A 24,658-nucleotide genomic window follows, 5' to 3' on the forward strand; every position below is an offset into this window, starting at 1 on the left:
TCTGCTGAAGCATCTGTGGCACATATTCAGATTTAGTTAAAATCTTTATGATTTATGGTAAGATTAGAAAATATTTCTATAATGGTAGAGTAACTGTCTCAGACTTCAGACAACTTCATGTTCACCAGGGTCTACTATAGCATGCAGTCCCTTCTACATACAGTCAGTGAATGCCTTCATATGACATGTTTCATGAGACCTGCCCAAATCATAAAAGTCTGAATGTCAAACAGAATTGTTCCTGTTTAATGCCAGCTTAAACAAGCTCATTTGCACCTCGAGCCACACTCACTTTTTCTAAACAGTTACATAAAAGACACAACGACTTCTCTAAACAAAGGTGTGTTGTGCAGATTGGTGTATAGAGGTCAAACTGCACTGGGAGACTGTAGACCTAGTGTGAGAAATAGATTAAAATTCATTATTTGTCTAATATAGTATATCCTGTGTGTATTATTCTAATGCACTCATTAAGACATTAAGAGCTGATTTGTGATAAAAACCTTATTTATTTCACCAGCAGTAAATGGACCGATAATCTAATATGATAGCGCCTGGAGGGTGGAGTTAAAAACGTCGCCCAGGGAGGAGCCATTACGGTTGGAGAGACCTGAGGCACCGTGAGAGGGGAAGTGTTGGCAGCTGAGAAGACTTCGTAGTAGAGGTCCCAACACGACAGCATCATGAGTTCAGAAACCACTGCACAAACTATCACAGTGAAGACGGGGGAAGTGCCAGCTACCAGTACGGCGGCAGCGAAAGAGGGCTGGAAGGTTAGAGGCATCCAACGACTTGGACGATTGTGGGCGTGATAAAGATACCTAACATGTACCTGTGTGTTTTGCAGTGCCCCTTAAGTAATCCTCACATTCACAGAGAAGATGTGAGAAAGATTTGGAAGGAATGCCAAGAGGAAAGCTTCTGGTACAGAGGTAATCTCATCCATCATTTCAGTAGATACTTGTGTATTTCACACAGATTTTGCCATTTTAGCAGCTTGAGAAGCCGACTAACCTGTCCAATGGCTCAGGGAGAGAGGCCTGACTTTGTTTAGTGTTGCTCAAGTCTTTTGTAGCAGAAGCAGCGAGGTGGGGCTCATCCATCAATCCCCTTTCACTTAACGCTGTGTGTTTACATTCTTCTTTGTGGAGGTTAGCATGGGGCTCCAAAAACGCTTCCATATGCAGGCACATTAAAACTGGCAATGTTATTCGTTATCATCATCATCATTTACAATCTCATCTTGATCATTTCTGCGCTCATTTTTTTCTTTTCTGTGCTCATTTTTGTAGCTGGAGCTGGTGAGACTTTGTTTCAGGTTACGTTTGGGTGGAGCTTGGTTGGTGTTCTCCTGAGCTGACCCAAACCCACAGACAAATGACCTGCTCCAACAAGTGTACAAAACTAAGATTTAGGGATATACCCTGCTGCAGCCAGCCTGGTTGACTGGCTACGACTAACAAACAGATAATGGGAACGCAACACTTGTTTCGCCTTTGTCTCTGTCCTTCCATGCGTTGCCCGCCACGCAGCTGCTGCTCGTGTTCTCTCGCTATACAGTTATGTAAACGTGAAATGGCAACAATCAAGACTTCCTGTGTCCGTCTTTTCGCTCAATTTGGGTGGTCGATTTCAATCTCGTTACTTCACAGGCCAAAGTTCAGTCAGGTTAAACAAAAAGAAAGCGAGGTGGGTTCAGTCTATTATCAATATTTAATCATTTGTTTTGGAGGGACTTAGAGTTTTAGCAAATACTGAATGAGTAAGTTTTTTTTCCCCATTAAAGATGATCTTTGCCTGGAATACTTTGTCTGTTACTACCTTCATCTTCATCTAAAAGAGATTGGAGCATACATACGCCTCCATGTGCCTATCACTGTATGGCTTCGATAAGCTCCAGAAACTCCGTCTGTTTGACTTGTTTTCTTTTATTTCTATATTTAGCTCTTCCATTATCTCTGGGTAGCATGGCTGTCACTGGAGGTCTCATCTACAGAGGTAAAGCACTGATAGTCAAACCACATTCTTCAATAACTGTATGTCTCTACTGTATACATTCTGTACGTCATGTAACTGATTTAAGTTGTTGTTGTTGTCTTTTTCTCCTGACACAGGCATCTGGAAATCATCAAAACGATTTGGCCCTTTTCCCAAACTAGCAGGTTTGCATCTTCATTAAATTGGATTAACAATTATTGATGACATCGGTGCTCCCTGACTAAGATTTGTGTTTCCTTTAGTTGCGGGGATTCTTGGTTTTGCAGTGGGGAAAGCCTCCTATGTTGGAACTTGTCGAAACAAGTTCCAACAGTTGGGCCTTGAGGATGGACCTGGATTTGGACCCTGGTCTCGGAGAGGTCACTCTGGTCCTGGACACAGGTGAGGCGTTTATACTTACAGTGTTAAGCTGTTGTTTGCTAACATCTTTGAGGAGCCCCATGTGACACTCTCTCATGTCATACTTATTTATATTAACCATTTACTCCACTCGGTGGATGAATTCCCACATGCCTCTGCGCGTCACCTACCAGGATGTTATCGTTACAGATCTTGTCACCATGTGTGTGAAGAATGTGAGAAAAAAGATCAAGTGGCTCCTGCAGAACAAGCTTAAAGCTTAAAGGTAAATAGATCGTATGCCAATAGATTTATGACAAAATACACTGTGCACAGCCCTGACATCATTTTAAAGTTGAGTTTATTAGTTCAACTACTTCTTACAAACATGTGCAACAGCAAATCTTAAAGAAACGACCTTTAAATATAAGACTTTCAACAGTAATAGTATTGCTGTACATATACACATTAAAACAGCCTGAATGCACTGCTCAAATATTTGCATATTCTGCTTTTCAGCCTCATCAGAAACGCTGAAGGACTGACTGTGTGTGTGGATCTAGCGGTTCCAGCATTTCCATTTATTAAATGTCATAAAACTGCATGTAACTTACCTGGAGTTTGTTTTTGTCTGCCGTCTTTCATGTAACTTCCACTAGGGGGAGCAACGATCCTTTCACTCATCGGGATGGCCTGCATTTACACTTTTATCTGGATTTATCTACCAATTCATGTGGCAGGAGTACAAAGTCTTTTTAAAAAGGGAGTGCAGCAAAGGAGAAAAGGCAGAGGTCATTTGGTTTAAATATCAACCAAACAGAAAGATAGACTCTGTGTCACTTAGTGTTTATTAGTCTTTGGCATCATTTACTCATGTGCAATGACCTACACACACATTTTAGGAAATATCACCAAATTATTACATACGTATTCATATTTATGACTAAAGTAAAATATTGCGGACACAAATCTTTAGCTTTCTTGAGACCGGTGAATACAATGGCCACAGTATTTTCCCTGTGTGGCTAAGGTCCTTGTATCAGCTGACTGTGGGAGTGAATAAAACTTCACTGTATACTCTATTTTTATATTAAATGTCCCCACCCAGACAAGCTTCATTTTAAGGTTTCCAATTACTCCAATTACTAAACAGGACATTTAATTTAGGTACAATACATTTGCTATCGTCTTCCAATGATTCAGATGATGTCTGAATAAACATCAGGATTTTGTACATACAGCGCTAAGAACCACTTAAAGCAGACCATGCTTTGTTTTCACATTTTGAGCAGTAAGAAAACTAGTACCAATTTCATAGGACAGACGAAAATCAGAGATGTGCTATATTTTGGTTCTTGACAGGCAACAGACAAAGTATTTTAAAGTCAATCCTTTTAGGTGGGTTGAGGTTTAGGATGCAGGTAGCATCAGAGAGACCACTGCTAGAGTTTAACACGGTAGCGTATAAATACACGCACAAACATGTTTTTTTTCTTTGTTGTATTTAAATATAAATCCCCTAATGACAACAGATATATTTGAGAGCACTAGATTTAATAATGGTTTGATATCTTTACTTTTCCACCATTGGCCCATATGCACTACATAAAGCAAAGTGGATCCGAGTGCCATCGATTCAACTGAACGATGTCAACTTGTCATCAAATAGGACTAGAACAACAAATTTAGTGCTGCTTAGAGCCTGTCTAATAATACAATCTGTGGGTTGTGGATACTATCAATACTGCTGAAACTAAGATTTAGCCACAGACTGACATTTAAACTAATGTAACACTTTGCTAAGAACGCTCTCAGAGCTGAGGTCTGCTTACCGGCCAGATAGCAGTTTGCTTATCTTAGATACAGCACAGGTCTCATCATAGTTTTACAGTTCACATAATGAAAGAATGCCTATGTTTGGTCTAATCTTCCAAACCGTGGAAAGTTTATGGGACAGTTTATCAGCCTATCCTCAGTGGTAAACAAATCATATGCACTGATGCCTCACAGCAAGAAGGTTCCGGGTTCGAATCCAGGTCGACTGGCGTGTTTCTGTGTGGAGTTTCCCACTGTCCAAAGACATGCTCGTTAGGTTAATTGGTGATAACCTAACGCGACCCTTCACAGAATTATTTTTTACCTCCGATATTTAGCAATCAGAAACAGTGTAATTAAAAAATATTAGTTAGTTAGTTGTAAGCAGAAAATATACTGTATAAACGCGATAAATGGTTGATAACATTGTATAGGCTGTGATATATCTAATGATATTCAATAAGAATGCTTCAAAGAAGTAAACTTTTTATTATTTTATTATTAATTTGATTTTATATTTTCAAATGGGTGTGTTAGGCGGGATTTTAAATTGTGAATAAAGACCTGCACTACGTTTAAGCACCAAAGAAATGTCACTTTTTTTCTCCTAGTACCCGCCTGTCCCTGCATTTATCGGCGTGCGCCGGTCGTAATAAAAAGTAGACTCGTGTGAATGTCACCCCCTAAAAAAGACGTCATCCAATCAACAGGTCGTTCAATAAAGATTGTCACGCGTAGTAGCCAATAGGAAACTTTTTTTATGTGGGCTTAACAACGGGAGCCAATCATAATCGAGGGGGCGGGACAAACAGGCTACCGTCTGCTCAGAGAGTGGACCCCTTCCAAAGCCGAAACAGACTGAGAAAAAAAAAATCACACCACTACGCAAATCCTTCCAATGGAGGAGGGCCAGGACGTTGAGGCTTGTTCGGCAAATGAAAAGAACGTCTGAAAGCTAGCTACCTAGCCCAACTGAAGGGAGAAGAAACTAAAGTTGTGAGTAACATCAGCTTCGCGGATACTACAATAAACGAGGGCACGGTGTTTGCTATCTAATGTAGTCAAGGCTGTCTCACGCCAAGTTCCGTGATTAACTTTGTCGCTGAGGTTAACGTTAGCTTTCCAACTGTCGTACCAAATTTGGCTGCCGTAGCATGCTAAGAAGGAGTTTGGCTGCTCCGCTAGTGTGAGTTAATCGCCTGCCTGCCTGCCTGCCTCCATGCCCTGCAAGTTTAACCGTAAGCATCGAGCAGATTCCTGTTGTCATTAGTTTTATCGCTACCAGCTAGCTAGCCGGACCGTTAATGTTGCTGTGATACTAGCATGTTAACTTGGAGTTGACAACTAGCTGATAAAGCTAAGTCAAGTTGCTGCTGCTAGCTAGCCTCCTGCTCAAAATTAGCAGTTTGCTCAGTACAGTATTAACACCAGGCTAGTTGCTAACTGAAGGCTACTATGAACCAATTTAGCCCATTTCAAGCTAGCTCTGTAATGAAATTATTGTCAGTCTTGTTTGGCGTGTTTACTCCGAGTGGTCGTGAATAAACACGCAGACAGATTTAAGCCAGTGTTTTTCCAAGGCGGTAGGTATATCTGGGACATGCAGCAGCAGCAACACAAGTGCGTTGTTTTTTCCAATTTCTGAGACAACTTTTCATTGTCTCTCTTGAAATGATGACGGTGTGCTCGTTTGAAGGGGACCGAGGGGAGTAGCGCGGTGGTCCTCATGCATCGCAGTAACAGTGAGAGAGCTGTCAGCTTCACATCTAACATTCCTCAGAGGACTTCATTCTCCCCGTCCAGTGCATCAGATATATACAATGAAGCGTTTGTTCATCTTCTGTAGAGACTCGAGCAGTGGCACTTGGAGACAGACAGAGAGGAATCTGGTCAGTCTGCTGTGTGGCAGGGGCTGGAGATGGCCAAACTATTTCAGGGGAAGGCACAAGAGAGTGACAGAAGAAAAGCTGGTTTGTGTTCGTAAGCAGACATGAGCGTGGACGATGCTCTGATAGAAACTTTGTTGTTCACACTTGCATGTAACGGTCAGATTACATATAGCTCTGTAGAGTTTTGTAGATAGGGGGTTGACACTAAATGCAGTGCCTCCTTGTCTTTTTGCTCTTTTGTTTTTGCTGCAGTGTGATGTCTTTTGGTTGGTGCGCCGTTGCTAATATGAACTTACTTTGAAGTGACACATAACATAGTTTAAGCCTGGAAGGATAAGCCTTTGATTGCGGTACAGATGTGTAGCAGTTCCTCTTGTACGCACGTCAACTACAAGGGAATCCCCCTAGATTGCAGAGAGCTGTATATCTGTGATTATCTGGGGCATAAACTCCATTGAATTAGTGTGTTTGCTTTAATCTGGTAAGACATTAATGGCATTGAAGAGTATGGGGATGAAAAACCAAGCTCTGTGAAACGCCCCCACGGTGGCCTCTCGCTAAGCTGCCCCCCCCCTACGAGGATTAGCTGTTAACTCAGCATTTCAGTGGCGACTACAAAAGTATGACATACCACCAAAACCACGACCCGGTTTCTTAATTTCTCATTTAACAATTCTGCTTATCCAAAAAGTTGGTTGATCAGCTGTTGCAAAGTTTGAGGGTGTTAATCACAGTTTTGTTAATGGAAAGGCTTGTTTTGTGTTTCTACTCTGCGTCTTTGTGCCATATGACCCCCATGTTGTCATCTGGATGTGGGCTTGAGCTGCATGATTATCTTGACTAGGCACCTGCTTCGATGCCCTTTGACCTCTCAGCTGCCTCCATATTAGCAGCTCTCACACAAAATCCTCTTGCAACTTGGCGTCTCCTTGTCATATAGTACCAGGTGTAATTAACGTGGCCTCATTGCGGTCAATGACCTCTTACCCAAACCCAGACTGATCACTTCGGATCCAGGTGTCTCTGTGTGTTTGCATTTGCGCGTGGCTAAATTATTAACCAGACACCTGAACAAATAACACAATGAGGGACGGTACATAAATTTTACTTAAAACCGTTGCTGCTCGGTTATATGTTGTGCCCAGTTGGTTTGCTGTGTGTGTCACATTATCCTGTGTTGAGCGTTAAACCCAATTTAGACTTTATTTTCAGAGCACTTAACACTTAATAGACGGCTGTGTTCTTCTGTTCTGTTGGTGGGAAATGCTACACCGAGACTTCCTGTGCAAAAGTGAAGATAAGAATATTCATGAGTTGGTAAAAAACTGAGAGGCTCTATGTTTGAAGGTGGCAGTGTTGTCCCAGAATAGGTCATAAAACAATAATTAACATAGATCGGATCGGTTTGTAGGTAGGTTGCGTAATGTTTTAGAAATGGGTTGTTGGTCACTATCTATCTGATCTTCAAAATCTAACCGGCATAGGTCTCCTCTTCCTTCTCGTGCTGTGTAGATCAACGCACAGCATTACTTACTCTGACTTGTGCATTCTTCTCATTGATTGCATTTTAAGACTTGGCATAATGCAGTGCACAATAAGGACTGAGTTTAGCTGGAAATAACCTATAATTGAGCCCTGCTGAGCGAGATTATCCTTGGCTTTGGGAAAGAGGGTTTGGAGCATAATTGATGTTTGGGTCTGCCTTTGCCAAAGAAACCACCCTGTCTTTGCCCTCAAGACGGCCTCTGCCGAATTCTCTGTGTTTTTGCCATGTTTAGGCCCACTCACTGTACATTAATGCCTCATGTTTTCTTGCCATGCATGCCCTCCAGAGCGAGGTAGAGATAAGGGGAACAGCTTTTGAAACATGCAAAAAGGTGTTTGTTTATGCACTTCCCTTCCCGGTCGGAAGAAGCCAGTGATGTTTCCATTTAAGAGGTAGTGATTACAACAGGCCAGGCCTGTCATTTACTGTTGGTGGGAGCCAGATATAGGCCTTTGCCGCTTTGTCCAATTTACTGCAGCACACTGCCTGCTTCTGACTATGAGCTGGCCCAATTTATAAGACAAGTATAGATAAAAATAAAAAACTACAGTGCGTTAGAGATTCTTGAGTTTGTTTTCTACCTTTTAATGGTGGTTGTGTAATTGTAATGAATTTATAGGGTGAACTTGGAGGCATCTGTACAGAATTACTGCAGGCTGTTGGAAGTCGATACGAGGCAGAGAGGAGAAGAGAACACTGCAAAATAAGACACAACAATCTTGTCTTTGACAGGGCTGTGTCATATTTCCTGGATAGATTATCAGCCTTCTGTTTGCAGCATCCTTGTTGTGCTCTGGACAGACAGTTGCAGGGCGATATTAATAGTTCAGCTCGAGTTAACCATTGATCAGATAAGTTCAACTTCGCTGACCTTTAACTTGTCTCATGAGTTATGGTAACATCAAAAATATACAATGTTTAAACTCCTTAAACGTACGTTATTTGTCAGAGTTAGTGAGCTGTGTTGCAAGATGAGACATTTTTCCACACCGCCAGAGAAAATGCATGTGTTTGAGAGCTTAAATATAGAGCAGCGGCTCAGTCTGTGGCTCGATTTCGCTTCAGCGTTCAGGACATGCGCAGGGCTTGGCATCAGCTTTTTTCTGTGGTCACATTTTTTGTGTTTTGGAGTCGCTGAGTTGGAACAGGAAGTCAGATATATTATTCATAGGTTTTTTTTCAGCGTGAGAAGCGAGTAACGGTGCCTGAGAATTAGTTTGAACTGTGTTTGTGGTTTGTGGGATAAGAAATGTGTAATGGTATGTAGCTGCGACTTTTTGGGCCGTTAGGAGTTTTGTTTTGACTTGCTGTCTAAGATGACCCGTTCTCACCATCTTGTCAACAGTGTTAAAGAGTGGAAGTTCTCACACGTCAACTTCCCTGTCTGGCTGCTGTGTGACTAAGTAGCTTCTTCTTCCTTCCTTTGTTTGACTACAGTTTTGTAATGATTCGAAGTTTCTAGCCTTCTGTGTTTACTCTCTCTATTTATGTCAGTCTACTGTCATCGGATTATTTCTACATACTATAGCAACTTCTCTTTTTTTTTCTGTGAAGTGACCTGTGAATATCCTGCACGCTGCTCTGAGTCAGTCGGTGATCATGAATGTGTGACTGGATTTGAGAATACTTGACTATAAAAGGAGCCCCTTTTCACCACTACAATGATGTAAGGAAAGTTTCGAAGGCTCTGAATGCTTACGTAACTTCCTCTTGGATGTAGTGGGTAATCTTCAGATTATAAATCCGCTCAGGAGGAGGAGGTTTTAATCCTGTCCCACTATGGAGCAAACCAGGCTGAGGCCAACAGTAGGCTGACCTATCACTTTGCTGTGACCGAGACCACACTGCCCAACTGCACTCAGCCTTCACAGTCCTGTTGTTATACAAGATGTTGTTCTGTGTACTTCAGTAGTGACGTACTACTGAACCAAATTCATGAACGTATAATCAAATCTGAAAAGTTATAATCTCATGGCTTTGTACTGATGCCACACTACTGATGTTAGTGTGCTGTTTTTTTTTTTGTAACCTGTCTGAAATAATAGAGCTGCCTTGGCTTGTGTCTGAGTTTTCTGAGTTTTTATCTTTTCATTAAAGATATGCAATTGTGTGCTCTCTGTTTCAGATTCTTGTGCAGTGATTTTCTGGGCCCTCCTTCTTATTCCAGTTCCAGCCCCTGATCTATGGCCTTAAGGTACGTTGCACAGGTTAAGTGGGATATATGCCACTGTGTGCCGTGGTCCAGCTTTACAGCAGCTGCAGGCTAAGTACTGTGGGAACAGACGTGGTGTTGGATTAACTCTGCGTTTGTTTTTCTGAATTGGGAAAGTAGCAGAGTTTCTTATTTTTTTTTTTTCTGGCTGGCATTTGCTTTCTTGCTTGCTTAATTTTTGTCCTTTAAAATGTCTGTGGAACAGTCATAAGGTGAAGAATGCCCCATTTTGCTGCGTCTCTAATTAAACAGCATCTCTAAATAGACTAAAGGAAGTATAGAAAGTGATTTTGTCATCCACGGATGCTACTTTACTTGTGTTAATGACCAACAGTATGGCGTAGAGACGATAAACATGGTATTAAACTGGTTTTCCTCAAAAGGCCGAGAAACACCAGAATGACATCAAAGTATCAAAACCGTACAGAGCTGGACTGGATCAGTTAGTGGACATTTTTTATTCCAGATGTCACATGTCATCGTGAAAATATTAACTTATTGCAATGATGAGATGAAGATAAAATATGAGCACACCTTTCAGTGTATGACCTCTTGACTTGTAGTTTGATTCATGTCCTCTCATCAGTGTCTCTTTTTGTGCCCCGGTTTTCTCTATTCTACATCCAGTAAGTTATAAGACGCCCAACTAGCGCCACCGTTGATGCTCGCACAGGCACAGGACAACAGTGGTATAACTGAAAGGCTCAACGCAGATGAAACCCACCCATTTTAATGTGTTAATGGTGTGAGGTTGAATTGTATTAGAGTTTTTCACTGAATGCTGTTTTTAAATACAGTTTGTATTTTGTGTTTGTTAGGGTGGTGGCCTCCAGTAGACGAGTGTCATCTCACAGTTGGTCAGAACAAAAAAAAAAAAGGAGGTTAATATCGATGCAGGGTCTGGTTAGGTCACATTCTCACATTCTTGAGCAGTGACAACCAAACTCTCTGTGGGTTGCCTCACAACAGTCATTCGCAACTGAGCAGAACCAGCTTGTTCTCTTTGTCTGAGTATCTGAATGTTAAACATTTTGCTGCTTGTTCCCATTTGCAGATGACACAAACTGCTTACGAGTTTAAGTCAGAGCAGATGAACGTAGCGGATCCATAAAAAAAATTATAGGTGATACTTTATTGTTATATGATTCCTGTTTATAAGACATAAACAGTTTTGTGTGAGTTTTCTAATCACTTGATTATGTCGGTGTTTATAGACGGCACTATAAGTTTTGGGAGCAAACCTTTGGCAAAATGAAGTGGTTATTGCTATGTTATCACTGAAGACATTCACACAAAGTCCTGCCAAGGCAATTATATAGACACTTCTCCAAAAATGTCACTTTACGGCTGCGTAATTAAAGGTTGCACTCAGAAGGCTTGTGCAGAAAGGCAGTATTGTACCTTGATAGTGTGCTGGCTATTTTAACCATTAGGGGGCAGTGCAGCATTGTTTTGGTGTTCAGCTTACCTGACAGGGACCTCACACTGTTTACTCACATCCAGAAGTGGAGCAGCACATTACTGCATGCCTACAGTGATCACAGTGACTAGTGGATTTCATGCTGACGGTGTACTGAACTGCCCCCTCAGCTGACTGCAGGACCGACCCCGACTTCTTAGCCCTGGCCCACTAGTTTTCCTGTTTTCTCCTGCTTGAAAGCAGAACATGGCAGAAACGGGTGGGACCCTGAATGGCCTAGGAACGCTCCACATTGTTCCCAGAGCTTCCTCTTCCACATTCCTGGGCTGATTGGGATCTGGGCCTCCTGTGCAGGGGTATTGTTCTAGCTCAACAGCACCACAGACCTGGCCCCAGCAAACTACAGCTGCCTCCACTGACCATTGTGGTGCTCAGACCAAGTGATGGCTATCTTTGCCTCATCAGTCGTCCTTCTCTCTCAGTCTGTGACTCATTTAGTGATTCTTACTAGGATCTGCTGTCTCGGCCTCTGTGCATCTTTGGTTAGGGCTTCAGTCTTGCACGATCCCAACAAACATCCACACATAAAACTTAAAGCATTTTTCCTGTTGTGTCTGAGGGCTTACATTTTAGGTTGTCGTTCATTTTAATAATTTGTCCAGTTTTGTTATATCCTGGTTACACTCCACATTGATAGTTTTGGTAGTTTTACTTGTCAAAGTCCTAACACTGAATAGTCATTTGAGCAAGCGGCATGATAGGTCAGACAATAACACATTCTGTGTATGATTTAAGTATTTCTACATCATATGACACATTTATTTATATAAACACAACACAATATAAATGAATTCCAGCATCAGTTATCAGTGAAAACAGAAGAGACAGAAATAGTTAGAGCTATTAAACTAACACTGCCATCCTTTGTACCACCCTTGTAAGCGGTGCTTTTTATGCCATTTTCTCTCCATTATGAAGGTGTACAATTGATTTAATTGTAAATAAAATCAAGTTCATGAGAAGAAAGCCAAGTACTTTCCATTTATCAAGAAATCGACAGGATCGCTCAAATAGAACAGTTTTCTGCAAATAAAATTAAAATAAATAAATAAAATGTGTTGGTCAGCCAGAGTCCAGGTCCAGAAAACGTCCTGGTTATTTGCCATCAAATCCTGCTGACCAAACAACCATTTGGGGCTCGTCAGTAGATTTCCACAATTTGTTTGTGCTGTTTGGTGTGTTTTCTGCCAGCTGGCCTCTGGAGGGGAGAGTTCTCACAGAACTGCTGCGCTTCATTTATTATAGATTTCCGAAGCGGGACGAGTCTTTCTGTGCACCCCTGCTCGGTGAACTATAATTTTTACCATAGAAAAATGTTACATGCTTTTCCGTTAAAGCAATTTTACAACATCAGCCGCAACATGAATCTTAACTGGTGAAATCACCGGTGTAAACGCCTAACAAATAAAATATTAAAAATATCTGGGAAGTACAACTCCAAAGGTGCATTTCTGAATAAACCATACAATTACTTAAACTCTGTCACGTCAGCTACCAACGTGAGCTAAAGATTAGAATAGGGAAAACTTAAAACACAGTCAATGTGTCCATCTTTGAACGCTGCATCATGTTTGATAGAATCCAACAGCTGTGACTCCCCGTATAGTTCAGTCACAGTAATGTTCCCTTTTAGTGCATCAGACCTTTTCTTTAACAATGGCGCCTGAACTGCATGGATATTGTAGCATTTACTGTGTAAAAAGGATGAACAAAACATGATTTCTTAGAAATGAAGTTGCGATATTTAAAACTGGTAACCATATGACCTATAAGGTTATTGCATTATCTGGGAAAGTCCGGTGTTAAGTAACAATAAAGCTACTGTTTCATGAAAAGTTGTATGGTAATATACTGAAGGACAGTGGAAAAACATACAGTAATGAAAAAAAAATGTTTGTGCTTGCTTTGTAGGCTAGGTCTGGATAAAGATAATTAAAAAATCACATTGCTGAAATAAGTAGATAGCTGTACTGCTTTTGTATTAGTGTTTTCAGATAATAGACAGAGGAAGAATTGGGAAAACATTTTTTTCTTTTACTTCCTATCGCAGGCTTTTCACATGGTTTGCACACTGAAACAATTACATCATCTCCCTGACATTTTCACACACTGCAGTAGAGGGTGTCAGCACTTCCCTGAGTTTCTGACCACACTTACTGGGCTTACACACGGGGCATTTTTTCATTAAACTAAGAGATAATTATCTGTGAAATAGATGGTTACTTGACATCCAAGCTCAATAAAATAAATGCATCTCTTAACAGAATTAACACGTTCTCAACAGCACAGTGATAACTGGTGCAGCGAAAACTGTCTTTAGGTATTTGTCTGGGAAACATTGCTTTTGTTTCCTCCTGTAGCTCCAGACCTTGTTTATTGTTGAGCTGGTGTTTGGTAAATCAGCTGACACCTTATGCAGTATTAATAGATCTTCTTTTTTTTTTTTTTTTTGACAATCCAATACCTGACCTTGGCACACATTGTGCTCTTTTGGACCAAACAGTCCTGACAACTACCTGAGGGTATCAGCCCTCTGGGGAGCTCCTGTTAGAAGTACACACTGTACCTTCAAGGGCTAACTTTTAGAGCTGCTTTTTTTCATGGCTTATGTTTGTTTTTAAATGGCGGTTGCCCGTGCAACAGACGCGTGTTTGACACAAATCACTGTACAGTTACATCACTTAAGGTCTCAACCTCTTGCCCTGGGAGAGTACCTACCCAGAAGTGAAAATAGTGATCTCAGCACTACTTCCCCAAGTAGTAAGTATGAAAAAGGCTCTATTAAACTATCAAGGAGCTTTGTGCAATCATTTAATATTACTTTTATTTTTATTAAACTTTTATTTATTTTTTTAATCCTGTAATAACTAACCATAACAACTCTCTGTTGGCATCCAAACACTGAGCAACTTGACTCCTAGTAAGGTTGTGTTTCCTGCAAGTTTTGTTTCAAACATCTTGTTTACAATAGCTCTGTTTGGTGCAGGACAGGTTGCATATACTTAGCATTTCTTGCTGTGGAATAACGCACCAGTGTTGTATGCTAGGTATTTGGTGAGAACATGGGTGTCTATAGAAGCAAGGTAATGACTCCTATTGGGATTTTTAGCACTACCTACTCGTTTACATAGCATTGCCTGTCTTTACTTAGTATTGATATGAAAATGTTTAAAGGAGTCATCGTGAGAGACAAGACATCATAAGACAAGAATTGTGCTGTTTCTTTAATGTATAACCCATTTGATCCTTTGTTGGCCTTCTGATTGGTCAGCTGACCACGAACCAGAGGGCTCATACCCTTTGTTAAATCTGTCATGTCAATTTATCTGTGTAGTCTGCTTGGATAGACAAACAATAGCAATGCGGGTCTTCAAAACTTTGCTGTGGAAATAACCATACACAAAAACTAAAAAGTGGTGGTACAAAAGTGCCAAAATTAGCACTGTACCTCACATTAGCTGCCTCAACTACCTCTAGACTATTGTTACAGGTTTTCAGCATTTTCCTGTGGGAGTACACCCCTGCATGGCTGCTGTTTGACTAACCTAGCAACAGTAACATAGGAAGTTGGGGACTTCTAAGGCCAACGAAAGGTCATTGTGGTGCATAGATAATAATGAAGCAGCAGCAAATGTTGATCTTAAAGGCATTTTAACAGTTCCTTGCACACCGGTGCTATGGTCATCTTTAAATTTTGTAGAGTGTCACAGCTTTCTATCGCTGTGGAAGACTGGCTGTGTTTGTGCTTGGAAGGCTTATTAATTTCTGCACTCAGTCGCAGAGAACAGCAAATTGATGATTTCTTTAGGCAGTGAGCTTTTATGAGAGTCAGCACAGCGTAGTCCCTCTTACTCCGCAGCTAGGGATATTTGGAAGGGTCTGAGTTTGCTGCAGGTACAAGCTGTGCAGCCAAGCAGAGCACAGCAGTCTGTCATCACCCCGTTTCACAGACACCATCAGTTTGCTTGTTCTGTTTCTCTTCATAAAAGCTCAGCACAGTCAAGCAGAAGTGAAAGCAAAGGGAGTGGTACTCTAGTTATTTGAGTAAGTTAGCAAGAAAGCAAACAAGCATTTGTGCTTGTGTATGAACGCTAACAAGTGACACCATTCGGACTTTGATAAGAGCTATCAGTAAACACAGGCGGGTGAGTATAGCGAGCTCCACAGAGCTTTCCTGCTTCTTATAGTGTCTGTCAATCTTCTTCCTCCTCTCTTGGTCTCCTTCACTGGTGAATAACACAGGCCTGCAGGGTGGGGCCAGTGTCGTCTCTGTTGTGATTGGCTGGTGGCCCAGGCTCGCGTTATCTCCTGTGGAACATGTTCTAGTCCCACCCCAGATAGTGCCTGGCACTCAAACATGGCCCTGCCCACTCGCAATTACATCACGATCCATGAAAAGAGCCATGTCTTTTTGCTTTCTCTTTACTCCGTGAACAGACAGGTAATGTTGGAGCGTAGGAAGTCTCTCACTCTGTCACATTAGCTAGCTACAGTTACAGCTTGCTAAACAACTTTGGCGATCCTGACAGGTAGTGTCTGTTCTGGTCTGTAAGGGCCCACAGATACAGGCCCTGACAGTGAGTGGATATGTAACTACTGAATATATATAGTAGCACGGCACAACGTGCTAGTCTGAACATGGGGTAGATGAGGCTGACGGATAGTTAGTGTGAGGGAATGGCATGGCACGGCACATGCTACCGGACTACTCATCAGAGTGAAAGACCTAAAAAGTTTCATCGAACATGGATTTTCTGAAGAGCCTGGTTCCAGGTGTGATCTCAGGGGAGGGCCCCACTGAACATGGGGGAGCCTCAGCTAGGGAGCCAGGTCCACGGCTCCTTCGCATAAAAAGACTGGGCCTGCTAGCCATGGGACATACCATAGAAGAAGATCTGGTAGATCCAGTGATACAGGTAGATGCAGGAATGGGCTCCTCCAGACCTACCCGCAGTAATCACACCCGCCTCAAAGGTACAACTCACTCATATGCATATTAATCTCATCTGTACTGGTTTTGGGTCTTGGCTAATAAACAGTGTTGCTTGGAAGGTGCTTTTTATAATTTGCATTGTTGGTTAAGCTATATTAACATGTAATCAATGACTGGCTTCACACCTCTCTTATTCTTCCCCCCTTTACGCATACATACAAATATATTGCACTGTATACACACTAGGGCTGCCTTTCATATATTTTGTACTAGTAGGATGCTGTGACTCCAGCTCACTTCCAAAGCACAAGTGTCAGTGTGTCAGAGAGACTGGCACATATCTTGCACTATGCTTATTTACACACACACAAACACACACACACACAAATTAATAAAAAAGATATTCTTCTCAGAGTAAAAATCATGTCCATTAGGCCTGTGTTTAAAATGGATTTTCCGATTCAGATTTGAAAGATCTAATACTGATTAATAAAATCCTTGGATTGATTTTTTTTAAACTACATGCAGTTTCCTGCTCTTGTTGGAAATCTTGCTGTGGCCTCACAGGACTGATTTTTCACAACACATCTCTTCCATAACTTATTAAAGTTGTTTCAAAACTGAAATATCTCCAAATGAATTTTTTATTAAATTGAACTGACTCAGGATATTGTGAATCAGAATTGACTGGATTCAAGAAATTGGTAGCGATGCCCATCCCTAATGTTGATTATGTTACACAGTTGGGGGAGACCTCTATCAGGCATTTTAGCCTATTTTATGTAGAGGTTTTGGTTTTCATGAATTCAGATTCGCTGCTCCCATTAACCCGATTGTCAGCAGCAGATGAAAGTGTTTTCATCAAACACACTAATCTTAAATGACTTGCATAGCTCTGTAGACGGTGTTTACTAACTTCGAGCAAACTTTAAATGGTGATATCAGTGGTGGTAAATGGTAAATATCAGAACTGTGTTTGCCAGATTGTCATGAATTCTGTATATTGGTTTAGTTTTGCATCAGGGCACGTTGAGTACTACGTTGAGTACTTGACTTTTGTCTGTTTTGTGAAAGTTCTTTTCATTTTTTCAAATACATTATAAGCAAATGATTCTTGTGTGTCATCTTGCCATGAATAATTCTTGGATTATTGTAAAATGGTGTCACGTTGCTTGGACTTTATTCACATTTAGCCACACATGACATGTAGGCCATGCGTAGTTGTATGTTTCAATTCCACCAGACAAGTCTCCTCTGAACATCTGTAAAAATATCACAAAAATTAAACAAAACTGAATATTAGATAGCATACAGTACTTGCAGACAATCAGTCTTTAGATGTCTTATTAGGGCTAGCCTAGCCTACTATGAAGCAAAAGCTTTACAGTAAAGCATGGGTTGAGCTGACAGTCTTAATCCTCTGAAGTAGGTTTTCTATTGTGTGTGTATGGATACAGTAGTTAGGGGTTTAGTAGGTGTGTGTACACATGAATATTATGTGTGCATACAGGTCAGCCAGTTTGCATCAGCAGTGGGGTGATGGCTTTTCATCAGTATCTCAATATGACTTTTTTTACAGTGCTACCTGTCAGAGCACGCTTGCTCCTGTTTACTCATGGCTAAAGCATGACTCAGCTCATCCGTCTGCTGTACTCACCCATCCTGTTAGCATCTATAGGACTAGCCAGCTAGCTAAACTAATGCACAATTTACTTTTGATATGGAGATCTGATGAACTGCAAAGACCAAAAAGATGTGTTTCGATCGGCTGACTCAGGTCGTTGATGTGTGTGTGCTTTGCTATAACCGCTTGTGATGGGTTGATGTTTAGATCAAAATGCTGCTTTTTACTGGCTACACTGAGCATATTGTTTTCAAATCTTTCATTTTTCTTTCCAATTAGGACACAGTCGTCATATTAGAAAACTCTCCTTTTTGCATCATTCTGGTGTTGGCAGGGGTCACAATGGTGAGTTATGTCATACAATGAGTGGTGTGATTGCTACAGCAGTTGGGGTAAGAAAGATGTGTTTAAACCAGAGCCGAGTGCCACTCCCTTGTTGCAGAACTGGCATAGCCTGAGTTGGCTTTTAAGGTGGTGCTGCTAATTTCTTTCTGTCATTTGTCTTTCTCTGCACACAGTGACATCACTCAGCTGCCCGGTGTATGGCTGAGTTTTTGGGAAGGGCTTGATTGGGACAGTATTTGGCTAACGGGTGGTGCAGGTTTCCGGTTTATGATTAGGGAGTGCTCGGAGCATGTGACTGAACATGAGTGTGCGCTGTTGAGTTGGCTTAAGGAAAGAAAGATGTGTATGAGTTACGTCTGAACAGTCCACTGGGTGTGTATTCAGACAGGCTGCCTAAACTTATTCATCGAGTTTCTTCGTATTTATTAGCCAACAGCGGTGGAACAAACCTCATGATGGTGTAGCTGAGTGCAGGCTGTGCACTTAGTGGGAATATGGAGTCATTGCTAGGAATGAATCACTGTTAGTGCTCTTTATCCAACCAGCTCCCTTAATAAATGTTACTCCATAGTGAACAACTTGAAGACAGCTCCTTTGAAGAAGTGCTATGAGTAATGAGCTGACCTTTTTGTACCTGTGTTAAGATGGGTTTTTTTTTTTCCAGATTTGCCTGGTGTTCTGCGCTGTCATTCCGTAGAGACTAAATGCTTCTGACCTGAGATTTAGCTTTGTAGAAATTAGCCTCTAGGCAAATTAAAGGAATGAGTTTGCTCATTCTCAGCTTGAGCAGAGGAGAAAGGTTCTGAGGGTTTTAATGTGTCAATGCAGTTATTTATAAGATACTTTTCATTATTCAATCCTACAGCTACAGAGAATCATTCTGTGGAAGTTGACCAGGAAAAATCCAGCAATGGTTTAAAACTGTATTCTTAATGTGCAGTTTGTGTGTGGGTTGCTAATTATTAAAGGGGAGTATGAAGTATCTAGTTACTGAGTAAAGGGACTGTGTAGAAGTGAGGAACTGTGCAGTTTGCGGAGTTGTGCTGCATACTCCGACTGCTGTGATGGATCTAAATGGCGTGTCCTCTGCAGCCCAGGCTTCACTGGGGAGGTCAGGGATTGAATTACAGCTCCTATCGATTATTGTTCCCACCACTGCCCTTCAGAGAGGCCAGGGCAGGAAATGCATCCTTCACCCTATGTGCTCCTGGGAGGAGCAGCTCCTCTATACTGTCTGCAGTCAGAATGGCTAGCTGTCAGTCACCGCTCTCCCACTTTGTGAATGGAGCTAGTGTAACCTGCCATGGCTGTTCATTTGGTTGAGATTATTTGATCAGTGAGCTCTTCTTTCCAGGAAGTCAGTTATAATGTTGTTTGTTTGAAGCCCTCCACTTACGTCAGCTCTGCACAGTAGCTCTTAGCTTTAATGTTCCCAGAGAGCTAATGTTGTCTGTTCTGCATTCCTTAAACAATGAAGCCGGGTTTACAGAAAACAATGCCTGCAGAAGTCTGCATGTTGTCCTACTTTGACTGCTTTGCTGATAGGGATGATAATATGAACTAGGGATGTCCTGATACCACTTGCAAATACTTCTGTGTGCAGCTTTTGACAGTTGCAGCTAAAGTCCTTCATTGGTCCACCATTGTTTTGAAGCCATGTCCTCATCTATATCTTTGGATCACAGGACCTGTCTTTTTTTGGTCAAGTCCTTACAGAAGTATCCAATGGTGAACAGTGAGCTCATACTTGGACCCAAATTTCCCAGTATCCGCTTCTGGTCTATTCATGGGTATCAAACCTATTATTAGGACATTCCTGAGATGAACACTAATTTTGTTTTAAACATAATTTAACCACATTAGGTTTCTGTCTTCCTCCTACTGCCCATGACCTTGAGCTAAAGTATTCTTCTATCTTTCCATATCTATATCCAAGCTTGTTTTAGGTGCCCCAAAGCTTATAGCTGCTGCCAGTTATGGTATACTTGATGGTATTTGAGGCTTGGAAGAGGGGACTTCTTAGTAAGTTACATTTGAAATTAACCAAATCTGACTTGACTCTTGAAGCTTATCAACTATCCAGCCGCTTTGTCATGACCCAGTATCTTTTGAATTCTAATGGTCCAAAGCGCTTCTTCTTTAGGCTAAATGCAAAATAATTTTGATAGAAACAACTCATACATTTGACAGTTGAACCAAAACCTACATTACAAAATGTTTAAAAAACAAACATTTGCTAATACCGTCAGGACTGACTGCTAAATATGGCTTTACATCTCCAGCTGCAGCCATTATTCACTGTAAAGCAGCACTCAAAGGATATTTGGGTAATTTGACTCAGTATTTATAAAGAAAACACTGTTAAAGATGTTGCATGTACTAAGAGTGGCCATTCAAAGTAATTCTTTGACTTTTACTTTGACCTGTAAGCACATTTCCCAATATGGCAAACTTAAGACCAGTTTTAAATGACCTAAAACTATACACAGCATAATTACTGTAATCTTTCAATGGCATCTGTGCTTATTTATTACAAGGTTTCACTGTGGAAGCCTGCATCAGAGCAACACCAGCCAGGGCTTGACAAAGCGTCTGCTTGTGTTGTGTTTGTTTGCAATGAGCTCTGCCTCATTTTGCATAACTTGTGTAGTGGAGGGCATGTGACAGAGGGAGAGACCGAGGGCGAGAGAGAAATGAAGACTAAACTAAAACAAAACAAAGAGCGTTTGTCTTTTGCAGCTTTCCCACTGCTGTTCCCCTCAGAATATTTTGTTAACAAACTTAATCCTGTGCTTGACTACAAATTGCTTGAAGTCATGTGGATCCGTTTCTTAAGTCACAGCAAGGGTAGAAATAACTACCATCAACACAAGATTAAAATATCCGATAAATTAGGTATGTGTCCGACAGTCATGTAAGCACACTTGCCATGTTATCTTATTAATGCATGTATAATTGGTTTGTGTGTCATTCTGTGTGTTACTATGTCTGGTAGCTTTTGGACAGAGCAGTGATGTAATGCCTGTGACTGCACTGGGTGTGAGCAGTTACCAGATGAGCTGTAATCATTATCATGCCACAATCTGAGACTAGAAAGGGGTTAGAACTACCACTGAGACTATCGGGTAACATGGTCTGGTCAATTATACTCTCATATAACTCATATGACCTTATACTTTACAGCTAGAGTAGTTTATGTTGTTTTGCAGATGGAGCTATATTGTACCTAGAATATATTTTTTACTTTGCAGGGCTGCTTGTTGTGGTGTGTTTAGTGCATCCTCCCTTTTTTCTTTCTCTCTTCCATCCTCCCATTCTTTCTCCCCCCCCTCCCCACTGCAGTCAGGAATGACGCATCAGTATTGCTGTGGAGCTTACAGGAAGTGTCGCTTTGATAGGCCAGCGGAGAGGCAGCACAGTAGCAGCTCTGACATGCGTATGCATTGCTGAACCACAGCCAGGGAACACTCGCAGCATTTTGATGACATCACCCACCCCCACACTCTGCTCCCGCCCCCTCCCCTCTCTGTTTGCTGTTGAAACAACCTCTCTCTCACTCCGAGAGAAAAGAGCAGGCATCAGTAAAAGAACAAGAGCCAGCTCGGAAGAGGAGGGGCTGCTCATGAGCGAATGGAGAGGGAGAGAGCTTTTGGGGGAGGCGGAGGGTGGCTGACAGTGCTAGCGGGCTAGGACTGGCATACACACACACACACACACACACACAGGAAGAGGAGAAGGAATATAGCGATGCAGTCTTAAGACTTGTAATGTTTACTGTTCCACTACTGTTTTCCCTCATATTGGGAGCAAAAGTTCTCAATTAGTTTTATCCTTCGTCTTTTTGGATTTTTTTGTGCTGGACCAGGGATGAGGGACTCTGTGGACTGGCAAGTGGGCAGCAGGAGCTGGGGTGGAATACTTCTCTAACTAGCTAGGCTATGCTCTCTCTCCTCTTCTTCTAGCGCAGTTTGACTCTTGGGTGAACTAGGTGGAAGAAGAAACAAGTGGTACCACTTCTTGGATCTCTTTTCTCAGCTGCTGCTTGCGCCGTTGTTCGTGATGCTGCCTCTAACTAGCACCTGTGGAGGGTAGTATTCAGCCGCAAGTGGAGGAGCTGCAATTGCGTTAATTGTGTTAAAACATTTTTTTTGAAACTGTACGATAGGGGTGTATTTTTTTTCGAGACGAGTGGAACGATTGGCTTTGGTGAAATGAGAGTGACAGGAACCCAGTAAACGTTGTGCCTTTCGGTGAAGCTTAACTTTTGAGAGCCGCCATGCTGAGCCTGCAGGATTCGGTCTTCTTTGAGATCAGCATCAAATCTCTCCTCAAGTCTTGGAGTAGCAGCTGTGAGTACCTTGCCAAGCCTGCACACATGTTTACATACCACGCTCACTGCCACCAGACTTATCTACCACAGAGCCAGCAGACCCTGTGCGGTACTGTACATACTTGCATGCATTCCATCCTTGGAGTTTTCCTATTCGTCGTGTATCCCTAATCGTATATGTAGAGGTGCCATTAATGGAGTTGTCAGGATGACTGATTGTGTTTAGTTCAGGTTTAGTTGCTCTTGTTTGATGTGTATGCAGGTAGCAGCAATTAAAAATCTTCCTTCAGCAGAGTACCCTCCTCCCCCTTTCTCCTCATCGTTGTACTGGCTCTCGGTTGTCCCACAGATAATGCTTCTATTGATGAGCCTCTCTACTGATACATGAAACACAAGTGGCCTTGAAGTCCACTCTAAAGATGCTGGCAACTTCCAACTTTGTCTTTCTTTAACAAAGAGATCACTTGTTTTAGTCTTCCATAACAGCTCTCAATACATCTTTACCGCTCGTCATCATCCTACTTTTATAACCCCCCCTCCGCTTCCTTTCCCCTGGGTCAGCTAATGTTTCCCTACTATTGATCTGTCTCCTGGTTCCCTCCTATTATTAGCTGCACATGCAGCCCATAATACATCGGGAATCAAAAATGCACTGCCTCTTCAGTCCCATTGAAATGTAGCGATAGACTAAGGTGAATGGTGAACAGCAATTTGCATTCCTCTGCTCCAACTTTGGATTTGTCCCGTAATTGTTAATTATCACATGCAAGAAAAAAAAACTATTCTCAATGTTTTTTTATTTGTCCAACTTGACAAACTTGACGTTTAGAGCACACAGAAGTACTTCACATAGCCTACAATGCATAGCTTTGCTGCGACTGCAGTAGCTCAGCCACTCCAATTCTAAGCTTCCATTCCTTTTGTGTGAAAGAGGGAGTACGTAGTTTGACCTTTTCAATAGATCACCTGCTGCTCCCTCATCACCTGACTCCATCTGCTAGGGTTAAAATTCATATTTGGGTTTGGCTTCTTTAATTATGACCATAGAATGAACAGGCAACATGGACAAAAATCTTCTATCTTGAGTCAGATTATTTCAATGTCACAGTAGTATAATGCACCATGATATAGAAGTTTTTATGGAAATATCAGTAAAGCTACCCCTGGATAATAGTAATAATTAGAGACTTTTTGCAAATTAAATTCCTGTTGCAGACACTTAGTCACAGTAAAGGAATTCAATAGTGCTGTTCACATTACTTAGAGCTTTTCTCACAAGGGCTGAGGAGACCCAGAGATGTTAAACTGTATTATGAACCTCGTTCATCATCATCATCATCATCATGATCGCTTTGGTCAAGCCCGTAAGATTATTGTAAATTCTACTGTCTTGATAAAAGCCCATAAATATCTACTATGATGCCATCCTAATAAAAACTATATATTTAGTATATGAAATGTTTGCACATAGAATACACCTAGTATTTCACTACCACAAAAGCTGTTTTGAGCATTCTGCCAGGGGTCTGTCTGTGACCATGCGCTTTGTATCACTCAGTCTTTAAATTACCGCAATAGCGTGGATATTGGATCTCGCGACAAATAGCAGGAAGCCTGTGCATTTCATATACAGGAATACTAAACATAATACTGTTGAGTCATGGCATTGTATGGATAATTTTATGTAAGATTAAATGAAATATCAGCGAATACTAATTTCTAATTCATAGTAAACGGTTGACTTTCAATTTAACTTTGCTAGCTACCTCTTACAAAGTAAGGCTAGTTCACGTTACGTCTGGAGTCGTTTCCTTTAAATAATTTTAAATCTCCATGGTCTAAAACAATCAAGACCCTAAACTTCGGGTTTTAAACAGTGACGGTAAAATCCACCTTTATTAGTGAACAACACTAGACAGCTAGGTTAAATTCAGTACAGAACAGGTGAGTGACCCGAATGTGTGTGGAGGGGGTGTGGGAGATGATCTAACTAATGGGGAGAGATGCTTTCGGCAGCAATGGTTTCCTATTGCACAACACAACGTTGTTAAGAGACGAGCCAAAATATTTCCAATTCATTATGACACCATGGCGGAGTAAATTAGACCCTGGCGGCCCGTCATAGTATTAACATTGTTTGGGAAACC

At 41.5% G+C, this 24,658-nt stretch overlaps 2 protein-coding genes across 8 annotated transcripts in view; both read left to right on the top strand.

The window, feature by feature from the left end:
- The first annotated feature begins 438 nt into the window (after window positions 1-438).
- Window positions 439-3,422, top strand: ociad2 (OCIA domain containing 2). 2 transcript variants are annotated; one of them, XM_084547674.1, is made up of 6 exons: window positions 439-932; window positions 1,945-1,998; window positions 2,115-2,162; window positions 2,241-2,379; window positions 2,548-2,623; window positions 2,857-2,889. In XM_084547674.1, exons 1-5 carry the CDS (start codon window positions 827-829, stop codon window positions 2,612-2,614), a joined length of 414 nt encoding a protein of 137 aa, XP_084403800.1. In that variant the 5' UTR covers window positions 439-826; the 3' UTR covers window positions 2,615-2,623; window positions 2,857-2,889. The 2 variants fall into 2 exon arrangements, with proteins under 2 accessions (XP_084403800.1, XP_084403799.1); XM_084547673.1 differs by having other exon boundaries at window positions 2,548-3,422.
- Window positions 3,423-15,680: 12,258 nt separating this feature from the next.
- The window catches only part of fryl (furry homolog, like), a 53,712-nt gene continuing 44,734 nt past the window's right edge, over window positions 15,681-24,658 (top strand). For 2 of the 6 annotated variants that reach the window (XM_084548425.1, XM_084548426.1), the window contains exons 1-2: window positions 15,682-16,253; window positions 18,116-18,181. In XM_084548425.1, coding sequence (XP_084404551.1) covers window positions 16,025-16,253; window positions 18,116-18,181 — 295 coding nt within the window. In that variant the 5' untranslated portion in view covers window positions 15,682-16,024. Of the gene's footprint in view, window positions 16,254-18,115; window positions 18,182-21,783; window positions 22,531-24,658 lie in introns of those variants that run through there. The other 4 variants (XM_084548427.1, XM_084548428.1, XM_084548429.1 and 1 more) reach the window with 4 other exon arrangements.

The sequence above is a fragment of the Chelon labrosus genome, assembly GCF_963514085.1.
Source record: "Chelon labrosus genome assembly, chromosome: 7".
Classification (NCBI taxonomy): Eukaryota; Metazoa; Chordata; class Actinopteri; order Mugiliformes; family Mugilidae; genus Chelon; species Chelon labrosus.